The sequence below is a fragment of the Geotrypetes seraphini genome, chromosome 6 (genome assembly GCF_902459505.1).
Source record: "Geotrypetes seraphini chromosome 6, aGeoSer1.1, whole genome shotgun sequence".
Lineage (NCBI taxonomy): Eukaryota > Metazoa > Chordata > Amphibia > Gymnophiona > Dermophiidae > Geotrypetes > Geotrypetes seraphini.
In genome coordinates this window covers 201,060,608-201,079,224 of record NC_047089.1, presented here as the reverse complement: position 1 = coordinate 201,079,224, position 18,617 = coordinate 201,060,608, and the positions used below count along the sequence as shown (strand labels likewise).

Here is an 18,617-nt window from a genome sequence, read left to right as displayed (position 1 = left end):
ACCCTCTCGAGTATCGCCATATCCTTCTTTAGGTACGGCGACCAATATTGGACGCAGTACTCCAGATGCGGGCGCACCATCGCCCGATACAACGGCAGGATAACTTCTTTCGTTCTGCTTGTAATATCCTTGATTATTCCTAGCATTCTATTTGCTTTCTTAGCAGCCACTGCGCATTGTGCCGATGGCTTCATTGTCATATCCACTATTACCCCCAAGTCCCTTTCTTGGGAACTCTCACTCAATAACAGCCCTCCCATTGTGTAGCTGTACCTCGGGTTTCTGTTTCCTACATGTAAGACTTTGCATTTCTCTACATTGAACTTCATCTGCCATCTCGTCACCCACTCCCCTAGTTTGTTTAGGTCCCTTTGTAAATCTTCGCAGTCCTCTTTAGTCCTAGCCCCTTTGAATAGCTTGGTGTCATCTGCGAATTTTATTACTTCGCTCTTCGTCCCTGTTTCTAGATCATTTATAAATACATTGAATAGTAGCGGTCCAAGCACCGACCCCTGCGGAACATCACTCATGACCTTCTTCCAGTCCGAGTAGTGGCCCTTCACTCCTACCCTCTGCTTTCTGCCCACCAATCAATTCCTGATCCATCTGTGTACGTCTCCTTCCACCCCATGGTTCTTTAGTTTCCGAAGTAGAGAACCATGGGGTGGAAGGAGACGTACATTCCTGAACTAAGTAATAGAACACAGCGTTTACTACAATGGGAGCTATTTTGGATCCATACTCTAAATACCGAAGAGCCTATGGGTCTGAATGTCTGTATGGACTGAAATCAAATATCTTAATTTTGCATTTTTTCTTAGAGCATTTTTGTTTTGGTTTCCCTTCCCCACCCTGTCTCAAACGGGGCAGGACATATTTGACATATATTGCCATTGGCTGGTTCTCATGGATGTCAGGGATTTAAGAGCTGTGGTTTTCCGTGGCCATGTTTGGAAGGCCACTCAGAAGCAGAGGAGTTACAAGTGGTTGGGTAAGCCTGCATGGAAGCTTTATGGTTTTATTTCAGTTTTTCTGCCATTATGCTTCTTTGAGCTGGATTTTTGCATTGTTCATAACAGCCAGCACATCCTGAAAGCAGCCATTTCTGGCGAAACGGTGGGCACCACATTGATGTGATACTTGTTCTACATAACTACCTTCATGTGGGATAAGTACCAGTTCATTTTTTCTCTTTATGATTATTTGAAATGAAGTAATTAGCAGCTGAAAGCGCTTGAAGTAATTTTCTCTTGTTCTTCCTGCATTGCCTAAGGCTTATAACATCTCTCAATGTATAAGGTTTTTATGCTTATGACAAGTTTTACCTCAGAAAAAATTTTTCCCACTTATGTTTCACTCATTACAGTATTTGTGGGAGGGGCTCTGAGGCTTTTTCCTTTGTAACCTCTCACATTGGTTGGGTTAGATGTCTGTAAAGCCTTTGCATTGACAGAAAGTTAATTATTTGCTGCCACTTTATTCTCTGTTTTCTTTGGAGTGTGTTTTTTTTTAGTAGAAGGGGGTAGTTTGTACCTAATAAAAGAAAATAAATTATTTTCTAGTCTAATAATTTGCATATACTCAAAAACCATTTGGAGATACTAACTCCAAGAGCCAATAGTGCTGAGGGATAAGGAGTGGACAGGAGGCCAATACAAAAAGGCAGCTGATATACATGGGAAATGGACAGGCGCATGCTTAATAGTTAGGGGCAGCTTTGCTAGAACTGAAACAAACATAATGAAATCACTCACCTCCTGCTCTTGCTGGAAGATAACAACTCTGCCTCCCTTGTCTCCTGTTGCTAGTAATTCTCCAGAATGATTAAATTCTACTGTAGAAATGATATCAGCTGTGCAATTTAAAAAAAACAACAACAATTATTACTAATTTCTTCTGCATATCTGTTTAGTACGTCAAATAAAACAAATATCAACCAAATGTTTATCAGTGGAAGAAAAATTCTAAAATTTCTAGTAGCCAGCTATTTAAAAAAAATAATAAGCAGCACCTTATCGGCATCAGAAAGCGTGCTTTGGAGTATTAATACAGGGGCTTTTCTTTTCTTTTTGTATTCTAGTAGCATTTTACAAAGAATCCCACTGCAATAGTCAATATACATAAATTTAATCTAACAAGACAAAATTATGGCCCCCTTTTATCAAGCTGTGCTAGCGTTTTGGTTTGGTTTTGTTTTTTAATCGCCAGCTGCTGTGGTAAAAGTTTTGACACTCACAGGAATTCTATGAGCATCAGAGCTTTTACCGAAGTGGCCAGCAATAAAAAACCCTAATGCAGCTTGATAAAAGGGGGGTATATTACATTACATTAGTGATTTACATTGCGGTTCAAGGCGGATTACAGAAAAGGATTTCTGGACATGTCCAGAGGTGTTACAGAGTAGAGCGGGTTCAGTTTGCCATGATTATTGAAATATAGCATACAGAATAAAGTAGAAAAATGGGTCAAAGGTATGTAATATAACACAAATGGGTCTAGGAAATTTCCCAGCTAGACATTCCAAAAAGAGAGTTAATATCATGTAGCTTTAACAGTACTGAAATTATTGTTATATACCAATCTGCAAATGTCTCCCAAATTTTTATCAAGCTTAGATAAATGTTCTCTTCTCATTGCCATCAATTTGCGTAAGTAATAAACCCATCACTATTTAGGCCTAGTTTCCTCCTCCTGTGGTAGTGCGTTAGCCACTCAACTCTAATGCTTTTTCTGTATCAATAGTAACAAGTGTTAATGGTATGTCTTGATTTTTAGCTAGCCAAATTAAATTAAGAGCATGTCTGACATTGTTCCCAATTGGAGCCTGGAATAAAGCCCAATTGGTCCTTTCCCACCAAATTGGCAAATAACCTTATTCAGTCTAGTAGAAAGCATCTAGTTCAGTGGTTCTCAATCTTCTAAATGCCGCGACCCTTTAATACAGTTCTTCATATTGTAGTGACCCCCCAACCATAAAATATTTTCGTTGCCACTTTATAATTGTAATTTTGCTACTGTTAGGAATCGTAATGTAAATATCTGATATGCAGGATGTATTTTTATTGTTACAAATTGAACATAATTAAAGCATAGTGATTAATAACAAAAACAATAAGTAATTATATATTATGAAATATTTATTTCTAATTACAAATAAATGTATGTGGGCATATCTGCATGTGGGCGGACCCGCCTGGAGACAGATAGAGGAGCGGTGTTTCGGTTCCTAAGACCAGTGTTCTTCAACCTTTTGACACCTATGGACCGGCGGAAATAAAATAATTATTTTGTGGACCGACACCGGTCCGCGGACCAGCAGTTGAAGAACACTGAGCTAAATCGTGCCCATCTCTACTTAATCTCCGCCCCAGACCCCACCCCCATAATAGTACTAATTGTAACACCATTTTTTCCATTCATTTTTCATATATACACACAATATAATTGTATTTACAACACATAATGGTTAACCACAAAATTAAAATACACAAAACACACTGTATGCTTTTTAACATTCATTCCTACCAGAAAACAGATAACCCCATGCAAATGCAGGACCAAAAACTAAAAACAAACAAACCCTAAGATGCAAAACTCTGCAAGCTGTACAATCCCAGAGGAAAAGAAACAAATGCATTTCTTCCTGAACAGACAAATCAATCACTAAATTAAAAAAATAATAGCATTTCCCCTACCGTTGTTGTCTCTCTCCCTCCATGTGCCTTGCCTTCGGGCCTGCCCCCCGGTGTTATCTTTGGGCCAGTCCATTATGCGATCAACACAGCGTCTTTGGGCCGGCTCCCTGAGTGCTGCATTGCACAAAGCTGTGGGCAGCGGCTCCTCATGCGCATCCCGCACCTCATCTGGAAGCCTTCCCAAGAAGGCTTCTGGTTCATGCGCAGGCCATGCGTAGGAACCTTTTCCCACAGCTTTGTGCACTGCAGCACTTAGGGACGCCGCATTGATCGCACCATGGACCGGCGGCTGAAGAACGCTGTCTTGGGCCTGAAGGATGTACCGGCCCTTCGGACCGGCAGTTGAAGAACACTGCCTAAGACCATCGGAAATATGTGTTTTCCGATGTTCTTAAGCGACCCCTGTGAAAGGGTCATTCCCAAGGGGTCCCGACCCAGAGGTTGAGAACCGCTAATCTAGTTTCTATATGGGCAGGAACTAAGACATAAGTGTTGGGAGGTAAGCATCTAAGTTAAGGAGGGAGAAAGGACAATGCAATCCACACAAAGAGTGATAATCTTTCCTAGTTTAGGTAAGATTGTTATACCTGCTTCCATCATGGAAAGGGGGAATCTCCTTTCATCCAGAACCAAATGAAAGGTTTCTGTCTAGACTGGCACCAGATACCCTGAAAACCTTTTATAAATTTTAAGGTAAGGCCACCCAGCCTGGTAATTCCCTGGACTGAGAGTTGAGATAGTAATTTTAACCTCCTGAGATTGAACTTAAAATACAAGCACCTGAACAGAATCTGCACCCAACTGTGGCAAACGAGCATTCTGAAGATATTCAGTTCAGGCAAACCTCAGTTTATGAGTAATGTGGTTTGCGAGTTTTTTGCAAGATGAGCAAAACACTCGAGCAAACTTTAACTTGCAAAACAAGTGTTGACTTGATAAATGAGACTGGTCCATCCCCAAACCCTTACCTCCAGCGGACACCACCAACCCACGCCAGCACCACCGCCTTGCCCATGCCGCATCCAGCTCCACCGGAAACAGGAAGTGCAATCAAAAGGAGATGTAGCTTGGCCAAGGGCACGGATGCAATGGCAGACTGGGATACAGAGAGCGATGAGGAGGCCAGGTGCTGGGGGTCCTCCACGGGAGAAAGACCTTCGTCGTCTACGAACAGCGGACGGGTCCTCCTCGAGAGAATAGGAGGAGCAGCGCGGATAGGTCCGTGGCCGAGGTAGCGGTGGAGGCGTCGCTAAAGATACAACTCTGGTAATTAATCTATTAAAGTTTTTGGGATGTGAAATGAATCGAGCGAATTTCTGTTAATTCCTATGAGGAAATTCACTTTGATATATGAGCGCTTTGGATTACGAGTATGCTTCTGGAACGAATTATGCTTGCAAACCAAGGTACCACTGTATTTCTGTATGTTTCACCTCAGAAGTATATAGGATTTTTATATAAGAATAGCCTTACTGGATCAGACCAATGGTCCATCTAGCCAAGTATCCAGTCTTCGCTGAGGCCAATCCAAGTCACAAGTACCTGGCAAAAACCCAAATAGTTGCAGCATTCCATGCTATCATCCCATGTCTGTCTCAACAACAGACTATGGACTTTTCCTCCAGGAATTTGTCAAAACCTTTTTTAAAACCACGTTCCAGAGCATAACTATTCTCTGCTAATACAGATGCATCTATGTCTGTATCAGATACCTGGGACAATAAAGTATTATATAAAACCAAATCTGAGTTCTATAAATGTAGAACACACAATCTTATCTGCTCTAGTTGTTTAACAAGCATTCCTTGGTCACCTTTAATGACCTCGATCATAGAATGCAATTTTTTAGAAAGGGAAGGGAAAAAGAAAGGGGATGGGACTGGTTATACTGTCTTTCTGTGGTTACTATCAAAGTGGTTTATATATTATATATAGGTACTTATTTTGTACCTGAGGCAATGGAGGGTTAGGCGACTTGCCCAAAATCACAAGGAGCTGAAGTAGGAATCTAACTCAGTTCCCCAGGTTCTCAGGCCGCTGCACTAACCACTAGGCTACTCCTCCACTAGGCTTTTAGCCTTAAGCTGGTGGGCTAATGGTCTGCTAGTTCTATTACTTTCTTCAAAATATAGGCTCTTAGTTATTTGCATCTCAAAGTTAATTTTGTCAGCACACAAATTTCTTAGTCGCTCTTGTAAATACAATAGTTACAAATACAAAGGTTAGTTGATTAAAATCTCTGTTCACTGTGATCAATATCTACAATTGTTTACCATGATTACGCTTACTGTACTCTTTAGCCTAAAGGCCCACTTGATGAAATGGCCCCCTGTTAAATGCCTTAAACCCATCCCAAGTTAGTATCCTGTGGCACATTATTAAAGCAGTCTGTAATTTCTGAGTTTAAGTTAGCCACTATCTCATCAACTAATTCAATCCACCTCAACCAAACATAGGAGAACCCACACACTATTCACACTCCCTCCAACCAAAAACGTCAAAACTAAAAAACTGTACGACAACCTCCTAGCCACTTGAGCTGCAACACTCAACCTCAACACTCAAGCTGCAACAACCTATTGACTTCGACCACAGACTACAAAACCTTCAAAAAAGAAATAAAAACCCTTCTATTCAAAAACCAAATAAAACCGAACTAACTCAATCAGAAATGTCCCAAGCATCACCTGCAACTACTCCATATGTACTTCTAATACCATGACAATTCAAATGTAATCCTTAGCAACTCAAAGAAATATAAACTCCCTAAATACTTCTAATGTTCTGACAATCCATTTATAATCCGCCTTGAACCGCAAAATAGAAATCCCTAATGTAATGTAATGTAATCATCTAAGAGATTTTTATTTAATCTTCAAAACTGTAGTTTTTTTTATCACAAGGCACATAAGAACATAAGCATTGCCTCTGCCGGGTCAGACCAGGGGTCCATCGCGCCCGGCAGTCCGCTCCCGCGGCGGCCCTCCAGGTCCATGACCTGAAAATGTTCCCTACCTAACCTAAAAAGTCCATACCCTATTTGCTCAGTGTCCTGTGAGGTAAACCTCTATCTGTACCCCGTTATTCTCTTCGCTTCCAGGAAGTCATCCAGTCCCTTTTTGAACCCCAGAATTGTACTCTGGCTTATCACCTCTCCGGGAAGCGCGTTCCAGGTGTCTACCACCCGTTGAGTGAAGAAGAACTTTCTTGCATTCGTTTTGAATCTGTCTCCTCTCAGTTTTTCTGAGTGACCTCTTGTTTTAGTTGCCCCTGCTAGTTTAAAGAATCTGTCCCTCTCCACCTTCTCTATGCCTTTCATGATTTTATAAGTCTGTATCATGTCCCCTCTCAATCTCCGCTTTTCCAGGGTAAAGAGCCCCAGCCTGTCTAACCGTTCGGCATATGAGAGGTTCTCCATATCCTTTATCATCCTCGTTGCTCTCCTCTGGACCCTCTCGAGTATTGCCATGTCCTTCTTGAGGTATGGCGACCAGTATTGGACGCAGTATTCCAGATGTGGGCGCACCATTGCTCGATACAGTGGCAGGATAACTTCCTTCGTTCTGGTAGTGATACCCTTTTTGATAATGCCCAGCATTCTGCTCGCTTTTTTTGAGGCCGCTGCACAACAAAATATCTCATACAGGTGCATGTCGATATCAGATAGCTGGGACAATAAAGTATTACATAAAAACAAATCTATCCTGGAGTACAATTTAAGAGAATAGGAATAGAAGGAAAATTTAATAATGCTTGGATGTACCAACCTCCATATATCTGTCACCCCTATACATTAGATAAAAGACCAGGTTGCTCTGTCTTTCCTGATAGTGTATAGGGGAGGGATCATTCATGAGCAGAAACAATGACATTGAAACCTCCTCCTATAACCCAGATACTGTCCCCTATCTCCAATAATATTTATACACCGACAGCTCTTGCAGGTCCTGAAGCACCTATTCACCAGCATTCCCAACAATGTAGAAGTGTGTGTCTGTGTGTGTCTGGATGTGTGTTAAGAGCTCTTAAAGCTACAGTGGCAGCAAAAATAAACTATTCCCTAATACAGGAAAGGGATTATAGGCTTCAAGAAAGGATGAAACCTGGGGTTGCAGGGGAGCCTGGGGGGGACCACCCCAATAGGGGTGCCAGACAACGCAAAGGTGTTGAGGGATGGGGGACCCTCACCCCTGGGCAAGGTCCCAGGGGATGGAGTCTGAAGCCACAACCAATTACACTACCAAGTGCAATCTGGGGGCTGCAGAACCAAGCTCTGTGCTCCACTAGGCACAAAGCAAGTCTGTATGCCTAGGAATGGCCCCTAGGCTCAACCATGTTGTGCGGTCATGACCAGCAATGCTAGACCAGGGACAGAGGGGCACCAAATAGCAGCCAACTGCCTGCTGAAGGTAGAGATAAAATACTGGAATCTTCCAGGGGGTACCAGTGAAGTCATTGGTAGAACTCAGTCTTTTCTCTACCTCCACCTGCTGGTAAGAAGAGATAACCCATTTGTGCACTAAGAAAATAAGTCTCATTATTTTATGGTCATGCATCACTTTGTATTTTCTTTCAGAAAAATTCTCTATCATCAATTTTTAAACAGATAGCTATTTTATGGTGCAGCACTGAAAGGTAGAATATCAAGAATGATCAGCCATAAAAGTGGGTGCATAATTATGGAAACAATGTCTCATAGCACCAGTACAAATGAAACTGCAGTAAACATGCCAATTCTCATTCCAGAACTAAATGTCTGGGCAAGTCCATGAGCACATAATTGGAAAAGTAGGCCAGGAAGGTACATTATCAGGGTGGAGAACCTTAAACACTGACACTCAACAAGCACTCCAAGCTGAAATCTGGGCAGCAATAACCACATTCTGGTCCATGATCAAATGGGAAGAGACAGGAGTGGAAATATTTTCTGACAATTTGGATCGCAAGGCCAAGAGTGGAAATGTCCTAATAAGACTGGTGAGCTCAATTTATTTCATAAAAGTCCTTTCATTCATCAAACAACTTGATAGTTCAAACTCAATGGGTCACTGAGTTTGAACTATCAAGTTTTTTGATGAATAAAATTTTAAATAAACTATGAAGCGGGGTAAAATGAAATTACTGACCCCCCCAACACTTTGTTTGTTTATCCCCCGCCCTTATCCAGGGCAAGTCACACACTCACATACAAAATATAACATTACATTTAACATACAAGTCACATCAACAACAAACATCTATGCTTCTTCCTTGTTTTGCTCTTTGTAATTTTTATATTTTATTTTTTTCTTGTTATTGTCTTATGTTCTTTTCTTCCTCCAGCTTCTCTCCATTCATCCCTTCTATTTCCTCAACAAGAGTAGCTTGTGCCTCTCCTTGACTGATACTGCAACAGGCTCTCCTCAGAATTAATAAAGGAGGATATAAAAGAATATGAAGAGAAATTTGCCAAAAGAGGCAAAACTTCATTGTAACAACTTTTTTAGGTATATCAAAAGCAGAAGCCTGAGAGGGAATCCATGGGACCACTGGATCTTCAAGAAGTAAGAGAGGCACTTAGGGAGGATAAGGCCACAGCGGAGAGACTGAATGAATCCTTTGCTTCAGTCTTTATGGAAGATAGAAGAGACCTACCTAAATCAAAAATGTTTGTCAAGGGTGACAATGCAGATGAACTGAAAGAAATATGGATGAACCTGGAAGATGTACTGAGCCATATCAACAAATTGCTGATCTGCAACCTATCGCTAAAATCATCTGTAGTACCTTAAGAATGGAGGGTAGCCAATGTTATGCCAATTTTTAAAAAAGGTTCCAGGGGTAATCCGGGAAATTACAGACCAGTGAGACTGACTTCAGTGTCAGAAAAAAATAGTTGAAACCATTATAAAAAATAAAATTATGGAACACAGACAAACATGGTTTAAAAGGGCAGAATCAGCATGGGTTCAGCCAAGGGAGATCTTGCCTCACCAATTTGATGCATTTCTTTGAAGGAGTGGATAAAGGAGAGCCAATTGATGCAGTGTAAGCTTTTGACAAAGTTCCTCATGAGAGGTTCCTGCAAAAATTAGAGTCATGGTATAGCAGACATGGTTTTGTTGTGGAAGGGGAAGGAGAAGGGTAAATAGTGAAGTGCCGCAAGGATCTGTACTCTGACCAGTGTTATTTAACATATTTACAAATGATCTGGAGACTGGAATTAGTGAGGTGATTAAATTTGCAGATGACTCTGTTCAAGGTTGTTAAAATGCATGCAGACTGTGAAAAATTGCAGGCAGACCTTAGGAAATTGGAAGATTGGGCATTCAAATGGCAAATAAAATTTAATGTGGATAAATGCAAAGTAATGCAAATCATAGTTACCAGATGCTAGGTTCATCTTAGGGGTCAGCGCCCAAGTAAAAGATCTAGATGTCATCATAGATAATGCGCTGAAACCTCCCACCAAATGTGTGGCGGTGGCCAAAAAAGTAATTAAGATGCTAGGAATTATTTGAAAAGAGATTGTAAATAAGATTAAGATAATGCCTATATCACTCTATGGTGTGACCTCATCTTAAGTACTGCATTCAAATTTGGTCGGTATGTCTCAAAAAAGATATAGTGGAACTAGAAAAGGTTCAAAAAAGAACAACCAAGATGATAAAGGGGATGGAAAGTGGTTAGAGCTTTTAAGCTTGGAAAAGAGATGGTTGAGGGGACATATGACTGAAGTCTACAAAATCCTGAATGGTGTGTAGAACAGGTGCAAGTGAATATATTTTTTTACTCCATCAAAAATTAACACACTAAAGGACATGTGAAGTTACAGGGAAATATTTTTACATTCAGATAATAGTTAAGTTCTGGATAATGGCCAGAGGATGTGGTACCAGTGGTTAGCTGGATGTAAAAGAAGGTTTGGACAAGTTCCTGGAGGAAAAGTCCCTAGTCTGCTATTGAGACAGACATGGGAAAGCCAATGCTTGCCCTGGGATCAGTAGAATGGAATGTTGATACTATTTGGGGAGGTTGCCAAGTTCTTGTGACCTGGATTGGCCACTGTGGAAACAGGAAATTGGGCTAGATGGACCATTGGTATGGCTAAAAAATGCAACAGAAAAACTGGTGAATTGCTATGTCCTTCTGAGGGGAAGGGAATACTTTTCTCTCCAAGTCTTGCTGAGTACCTTCATGTGGTGACCCCGTTTTATAACATCTATACCAAATCACAGTAATGCAAAATTACTGTAACAGCATGAAAGGAAGAAAAAAGAAAGATCATATCAGCTGCACATTGGCCAGGATAAAGAGGTACCTATCTCTGGCACATTAGGGCTAATAATGATGGTGGTAGCAATAGTGCAAAATGTTTAGAAGAAAACTTTCTTGAGGCAGCCATAAATCATGTTAAACTTGTTCGAGGACAAATTAAAAGTTGGAGAGGACTAAAGACTGTTAGGTGGACTCAAAGATAAAAAGAAGATAATGTACTTCCATTACTATGCTATAAACCCTGTATTTCATTATAGGAGTACAAAAATAGAGCTCACCAGAAAAGGGAAGAAAAAAGAAATACAGTGGAAACTTGGTTTACAAGCATAATTCGTTCCAGAAGCATGCTTGTAAACCAAATTACTTGTATATCAAAGCGAATTTCCCCATAGGAAGTAAGGGAAACTCGCTTGATACATTCCCACCCCCCACCCCCACCCCCCGAGGTCAGCAGCGCTGCTCCACCACCCCGAGAACCAGCATCACTGCCCCCTGCTCGCGAATGCCCCCCCAACGAATCTGCACCCCCCACGTGAACAGCATACAGTCTTACCCCTCTATCTGGTACCGGCACGCAGCCCACAGGATGTGCCGGTGCTGGTGAAAGAAGTTCCTGCCTCTTGCCTGGGCCTTGAGCATCTGCGCATGCTCAAGGCCTTCTGGCTCTCGCTTTCTCTGAGATTCATCTCTGAGAATCTCGGAGAGAGCGAGAACCAGAAGGCTTTGAGCATTCGCAGATGCTCAAGGCTCAAGGCCCAGGCAAGAGGCAAGAACTTCTTTCACTGGCACCGGCACGTTCTGTGGGCTGCGTGCCGGTGCCAGATGGGGGGGGGGGTTTAAGACTATATGGTGTTTGGAAAGGGGGGGCCGGTGAGAGCGGGGGGAGAGCGATGCCGGTTCTCTGGGGGGGTGTTCGCAAATCGAGTCAACGCTCGGTTTGCGAGACAAGATCTGCAAGAATGTTTGCTCGTTTTGCAAAACATCGCAAACCGCATTACTCGCAAACCGAGGTTTGACTTTATATTAAAGGAAAAGCTGCAAAAAGAACCCAACCGACATCAATCTAAGGTTACTGATCATACAAATTAAAGAATGATATCTGAGTGAGGATGTTTTAAAGCAATAAGCCAGTGGTCTCCAATGCACGGCACCCCAAAGTCCTCCATTGCAGCCTTTGGCTGAAAAGCTCTTCAAATCTTGTAAATGAATTAATTTCATTCTTGCCCACTTGATATAGTACTGTATATAGCTGAATATAAACCAAGATATTTGGGCCAAAAAATGGCCCAAAAATTGGGGTCTCTTTTATATTCGAGTCTATGCACGAGTATTTCAAGTTCAAGTTTAATTTATTTAATATACTACAAATATAAAACCAAGGTTAAAATCTAAGCAGTTTACAATGAATATAAATTGAGGAAGGGAAAAATAATACATAAAAACAAACTTCATTACACTTAAAGGAAAAAAACCCCAAAACAATAAGGTTAGATTACAATTGCAGTAAAATTTGCATAGGGAAATTAGGGAAAAGGGAAAAAACCAAAAATACTCGTATATTTTTCCTTACTTAAAATAAAATAAAAAGATATTTAAAATATCAAAGAAAAACAATTATGAGCAGAACGCTTGAGAAAAATAGAATGTCTTCAATTGAGCTTTGAATGTGAAGAATGATTTTTCTTCACGAAGATAAGTAGGAAGATAATTCCAAAGTGCATGCACCATAACTGAAATGAAGAGTTTCTATGTACATCAAGAAATAACTGCCTAAATAAAGGAACACTCAATAGATGTTGATTTGAGGAATGAAGAGTTTTCTGTGCAATATAATGAACTAAAAAACTAAACAAAATAGAAGGGAGTCCAGAAGACATAACTTGTAATGAAATTATATTACATTGAAATGGAGCCAGTTTAAAAAACACTAAAATTTAAACCTACCTGGGGGTTTGGCTGTGGGGAATGGAGTCATGAGTAGGCCCGACATGTGAGGCAAGAAGCTGATTCCTCCCAGCTGCGGTCATCCATGCTGTTTGCCAGCCACTGGGAGGAGGGGGGGAGTGAGGAGTCAGTGGCGCATCCTAATTGCAATCAGCCCTGTCTTTGGTTCCAGTCCCGCTAAACCGGCTTGGCAATAATGAAGCCAGAAGCCATGGAGGCCTTCTCTCTTGTAAAGTTGCTATAGGCTCTGCCGGTCTCGATCCCCCCACCCCCCTCTGAAGTTACTTCCTGTTTTTGAGGGGCAGGGTCGAGGATGGCAGTGACTTGGCAAGAGGGAAGGTCCCACACACACAGCTTCTGGCTTTATTATTGCCAGCCAGTTTAGTGGGACTGGGACTGAAGGCAGGGCTGATTGCAATCAGAATGCACTGCTGACTCCTCACTCACCCCTCCTCCCAGCGGCTGGAAAACAGCATGGATGATTGCCGCATTCGCTGCCTCACGTCAGGCCTGCCCCTGCCCCACGACTGAAGTTTATGCAGTATCAGCCAGAGCCTGATTCTTCTTCAGGAACTAGTTCTATAGCTTGAATGTCCAATAGCCTTTGTACCGTCACTCGAACCCTGGCTTTTTTCCAGCAATCCGGCTGGAGAGTAAATAAATAGATCCGAAGGAAGGCAATAAAACTCAATCTTGTGGTCCTTTCAAATAAGATCTAGGACACAGCAATCCAAGGAAATTCTCTCTCACTCCCTCTAGAATTCCGACAGTCTCCCACCAATATGCAGGAGCAGGGCAGCCATCCTGGCATCATTGTGATTTCTTGGAGGTTGTGCCAAAGTGAGACCCTGAGGGTTGCTGGCATCTAAAGTTTTGCCAAACCACTGTCTGGACCCCTGATAATATCTCTGAGTAGAGGAACCTGCACAGAATTGGCAGTAACGCCATGAGGGACAAAAATTGCCTCTGCCTCCCTCAGTGGGTCGGCAAGGTCTGCTATCAGGTAGAGATTTGGGCAGTGATCTGCCATGCTGGCCATAAGTCATCGAGGCACTTACCAAATAACATTTGCCCTTTGAAAGGCAGTCTGCTTACGGTGGCTTATGCTGAATCATCTGCCCAGTCTGATTCAGAGCATGCAGCAGGCAGAAACTGCATACACTGACACCTTGCTCATAACATTAATGATGCCATATAATCCACCCACTCTAGCACCAGCTGGGGACAAATGTTCTTCTCCTCGGCTGGACTTCCCTGTAACTTGGTGTGGCAAGTACGTGCCACAAACAAGGCTGCTGTCGCCACTTTGATCCCCAAAGCTAGAGTTTCACATTGCCCCTTAGCCATGTCTACCTTACGATCTTAGACATTCTTTAACATCACTCCTTCCCCATCAGGGAGGGAGGTACGTTTAGTTACTTGAGCCACCGTGGACTCTACCTTCGGCTGACTAAACAGCTGCTGAAATTCCAGAGCCATAGTGTAAAGTTTGGACATAGTTTTGGCCACCTTTATGGAGCTTTTCAGAGTCTCCCATTGTGACCAGCAAGGTGATGTCCAGATGCGAGGGGAAAAAAGGTGGTCTGAATATTTGTGTCACTAATGACCTTGCACTATGAGGTAGATGGCTGCTGAGGCTCCAACATCAACTCCCTCAGCGCATCTGTAATTACATGTGGGACGGTGGCTTGCTTGAACATTCGCAGCAAAGACGGATCATTTCCCTGGTCGAGAGCAATAGTTGCCTCTCAAATCCTTGTGAAAACAGTCTAGACCTAGAAATCTTCAGGCTGCCAGTCGGACCAAATTAACTAGGCTCAACCCCCACAGATCCTCATAGTGCAATAGAGGAGAATAAAATACAGCCGGCTCCCTGAAACTCAAAGGAATTCACTCAGGGACCCCACAGCCTGTGCTCAAGCCTCTAATAAATAATAAATCAGAAGGCGAGCAGCTCCTAGGGGAACAGACCCCAAACCTTGAAGCAACATAAAGCAGGCAGGCTCATCAGTGAGTCTAACAACGATAGTGAGCAAACTAATCAAACTCCAATTGGATAAGATCCTGGATGAGGAGAATCTACGGGATCCCCATCAACATGGATTTACTAAGGGGAGATCATGCCAATCCAACCTGATCAGCTTATTTGATTGGGTGACGGGGAAGCTGGATGTTGGGGAGTCCCTGGACATCGTGTACCTGGACTTTAGCAAAGAATTCGATAGCGTACCACACCGCAGGTTGCTGAGCAAGATGAGTTCTATAGGATTAGGTGACACATTGACGAAATGGGTTGGGAACTGGCTTGGAGGTAGGCTTTAAAGGGTAGTGGTGAACGGCACCCCCTCCGAAATGACGGAGGTGATCAGTGGAGTGCCACAGGGCTCGGTCTTGGGCCCGATTCTATTCAACATCTTTATAAGAGACTTGGCAGAAGGGCTTCGAGGTAAAATACAATTATTCGCCGATGACGCTAAACTACATAATGTAGTAGGCAAATGCACAACGGACGAAGATTCAATGCCCGACAAAGCACAGTTACTTACCGTAACAGGTGTTATCCAGGGACAGCAGGCAGATATTCTTAACACATGGGTGACGTCACCGACGGAGCCCTCGGTACGGACCTTTTTAACTAGAAGTTTCTAGTTGGCTGCACCGCGCGTGCGCGAGTGCCTTCCCGCCCGACGGAGGCGTGCGTGGTCCCCAGTTAGGATAAGCCAGCTAAGAAGCCAACCCGGGGAGGTGGGTGGGACGTAAGAATATCTGCCTGCTGTCCCTGGATAACACCTGTTACGGTAAGTAACTGTGCTTTATCCCAGGACAAGCAGGCAGCATATTCTTAACACATGGGTGACCTCCAAGCTAACAAAGAGGGAGGTGGGATGGTTGGCCATTAGGAAAATAAATTTTGTAACACAGATTGGCCGAAGTGTCCATCCCGTCTGGAGAACGCATCCAGACAGTAGTGAGTAGTGAACGTGTGAACTGAGGACCAAGTGGCCGCCTTGCAGATTTCCTCGATGGGCGTGGAACGGAGGAAAGCTACAGAAGCAGCCATAGCTCGGACTCTGTGGGCCGTGACAGTTCCTTCCAGTGAGAGACCGGCCCGAGCATAACAGAAGGCAATACAGGCAGCAAGCCAATTTGAAAGTGTCCGTTTGGAGACAGGACGACCCAAACGGTTGGGATCGAAAGATAAAAATAGCTGAGGGGATGTTCGGTGAGCTCTGGTACGATCAAGATAGTAAGCAAGGGCACGCTTACAATCCAGTGTGTGCAACGCCTGTTCCCCAGGATGCGAGTGAGGCTTAGGGAAGAAGACGGGTAGCACAATGGACTGGTTAAGGTGAAAAGCCGAGACCACCTTGGGAAGGAATTTAGGGTGGGTACGCAGCACAACCTTGTCATGGTGAAAAACCATGAAAGGTGGGTCGGCAACCAGTGCATGCAGTTCGCTAACCCTCCTGGCAGAGGTGATGGCAATTAGGAAAAGCACCTTCCAGGTAAGAAGTCTGAACGAAGTTGTGGCAAGAGGCTCAAACGGAGGTTTCATGAGAGCTGAGAGAACCACATTCAGGTCCCAGACGACAGGAGGAGGCTTGAGAGGCGGTTTGATATTGAAGAGCCCTCTCATAAATCTGGAAACCAGAGGATGAGCCGTGAGGGGTTTTCCGAGAATAGGCTCATGAAACGCAGTGATGGCACTGAGGTGGACTCTGATGGAGGTGGTTTTGAGGCCAGCGTTGGACAGTGAAAGCAAATATTCCAAGACAGTTTCCACCGCTAAGGAGGTGGGTTCTTGATGATGCCGGAGACACCACGAGGAGAATCTGGTTCACTTCTGATGGTAACATTGGAGAGTGGCCGGTTTCCTGGAGGCGTCCAAAATGAGGCGGACCGGTTGAGATAGATTCTCCGGAGAGGTCAGCCCGAGAGAAACCAAGCTGTCAGGTGTAGTGAAGACAGATTGGGATGCAGTAGAGACTGATGCTGCTGTGTAAGCAGAGTAGGAAACACAGGAAGAGGAATGGGCTCCCTGGAGCAGAGTTGAAGCAGGAGGGAGAACCAGTGTTGACGAGGCCACCGAGGGGCGATGAGAATCATGGTGGCGTTGTCCTTGCGGAGTTTGGACAAGGTCCGCAACATCAGAGGAAGTGGAGGGAAGGCATAGAGGAACCGATCTCTCCAGTCGAGCAGGAATGCATCCGGAGCCAGACGGTGAGGAGAAAAGAGTCTGGAACAGAATTGGGGCAGCTGATGGTTGTGAGGTGCTGCAAAGAGGTCCACCTGCGGAGTGCCCCATCGAGCAAAGATGGAGAGCAGAGTCGGAGGGTCCAACGTCCACTCGTGAGGTTGAAGGATGCGGCTGAGATTGTCGGCCAGAGAGTTCTGTTCGCCCTGGATATAGACCGCCCTGAGAAAGAGATTGCGGTCCGTGGCCCCGGTCCAGATGCGCAGAGCCTCCAAACAAAGGGGGCGAGATCCGGTGCCGCCTTGCTTGTTTATGTAGTACATGGCGACTTGATTGTCTGTGCACAGGAGGAGGACTTGAGGGCAGAGAAGATGTTGGAAAGCCTTTAGGGCGTAGAACATGGCTCTGAGTTCCAGGAAATTTATGTGATGACGACGCTCCTGTGGGGTCCAAAGTCCCTGGGTACGTAGATTGCCTAGGTGAGCTCCCCATGCGTAGGGGGACGCATCGGTGGTGATGATCATAGAGTGAGGGGGCAGATGAAAGAGTAGACCCCTGGAAAGATTTGAGGAGTTCAACCACCATTGGAGAGATTGCTGAAGAGATGATGTCACAGAGATGGGATGAGAAAGAAGATCTGTAGTCTGTGACCATTGGTTGGCGAGAGTCCATTGAGGTGTCCTGAGGTGGAGTCGCGCCAGAGGAAGGACATGCACCGTCGAGGCCATGTGACCCAGGAGGACCATCATCTGTCGGGCAGGAATGGAGGGATGCATGAGTACCTGACGGCAGAGATGGAGCAGGGTCTGCTTGCGATCGGAGGGGAGAAAGGCCCTCATCAGCGTGGTGTCCAGAACTGCTCCAATGAATTGAAGTCGCTGGGTGGGAAGCAGATGCGACTTGGGGTAGTTGATCTCGAACCCCAGGAGGTGGAGGAGAGAGATGGTGTGATGAGTAGCTTGTAGCACGAGTTGAGATGAAGGTGCTTTCACCAACCAATCGTCCAAGTAGGGGAACACCTGGAGGTTGTGAGACCTGAGGAAGGCCGCCACCACTATCAGGCATTTGGTGAAGACTCTGGGGGAGGAAGCGAGGCCAAACGGTAGCACTTTGTACTGATAGTGGTGGTGTAGCACCTGGAACCGCAGGTAGCGGCGAGAGTTCTGATGGATGGAGATGTGAGTGTAGGCCTCTTTGAGGTCCAGGGAACATAGCCAGTCGTGTTGAGAAAGAAGAGGGTAAAGTGTGGCAAGGGAGAGCATCCTGAACTTTTCCTTGACCAGACACTTGTTGAGGTCCCTGAGATCGAGAATGGGACGGAGGTCTCCCGTCTTTTTGGGTACGAGGAAGTAACAGGAGTAGAATCCCTGACCCCTTTGATCTGGAGGTACTTCTTCGATGGCATTGAGAAGGAGGAGGGATTGAACCTCCCTCAGGAGGAGGGGGGTTTGAGAGGAGTGTGAAGCAGACTCTACGGGAAGGTTGTCCGGTGGAAGAGTCTGGAAGTTGAGAGAGTCGCCGTGGCG

General features: G+C 44.2%; 1 protein-coding gene across 4 annotated transcripts in view; it reads right to left on the bottom strand.

Annotated features, from left to right (window-relative positions):
- PPP2R2A (protein phosphatase 2 regulatory subunit Balpha) overlaps positions 1 to 18,617 on the bottom strand; it is a 185,034-nt gene that overhangs the window by 91,124 nt on the left and 75,293 nt on the right. For all 4 annotated transcript variants that reach the window (XM_033949040.1, XM_033949039.1, XM_033949038.1 and 1 more), the window contains one exon: positions 1,755 to 1,852. In XM_033949040.1, coding sequence (XP_033804931.1) covers positions 1,755 to 1,852 — 98 coding nt within the window. Of the gene's footprint in view, positions 1 to 1,754; positions 1,853 to 18,617 lie in introns of those variants that run through there.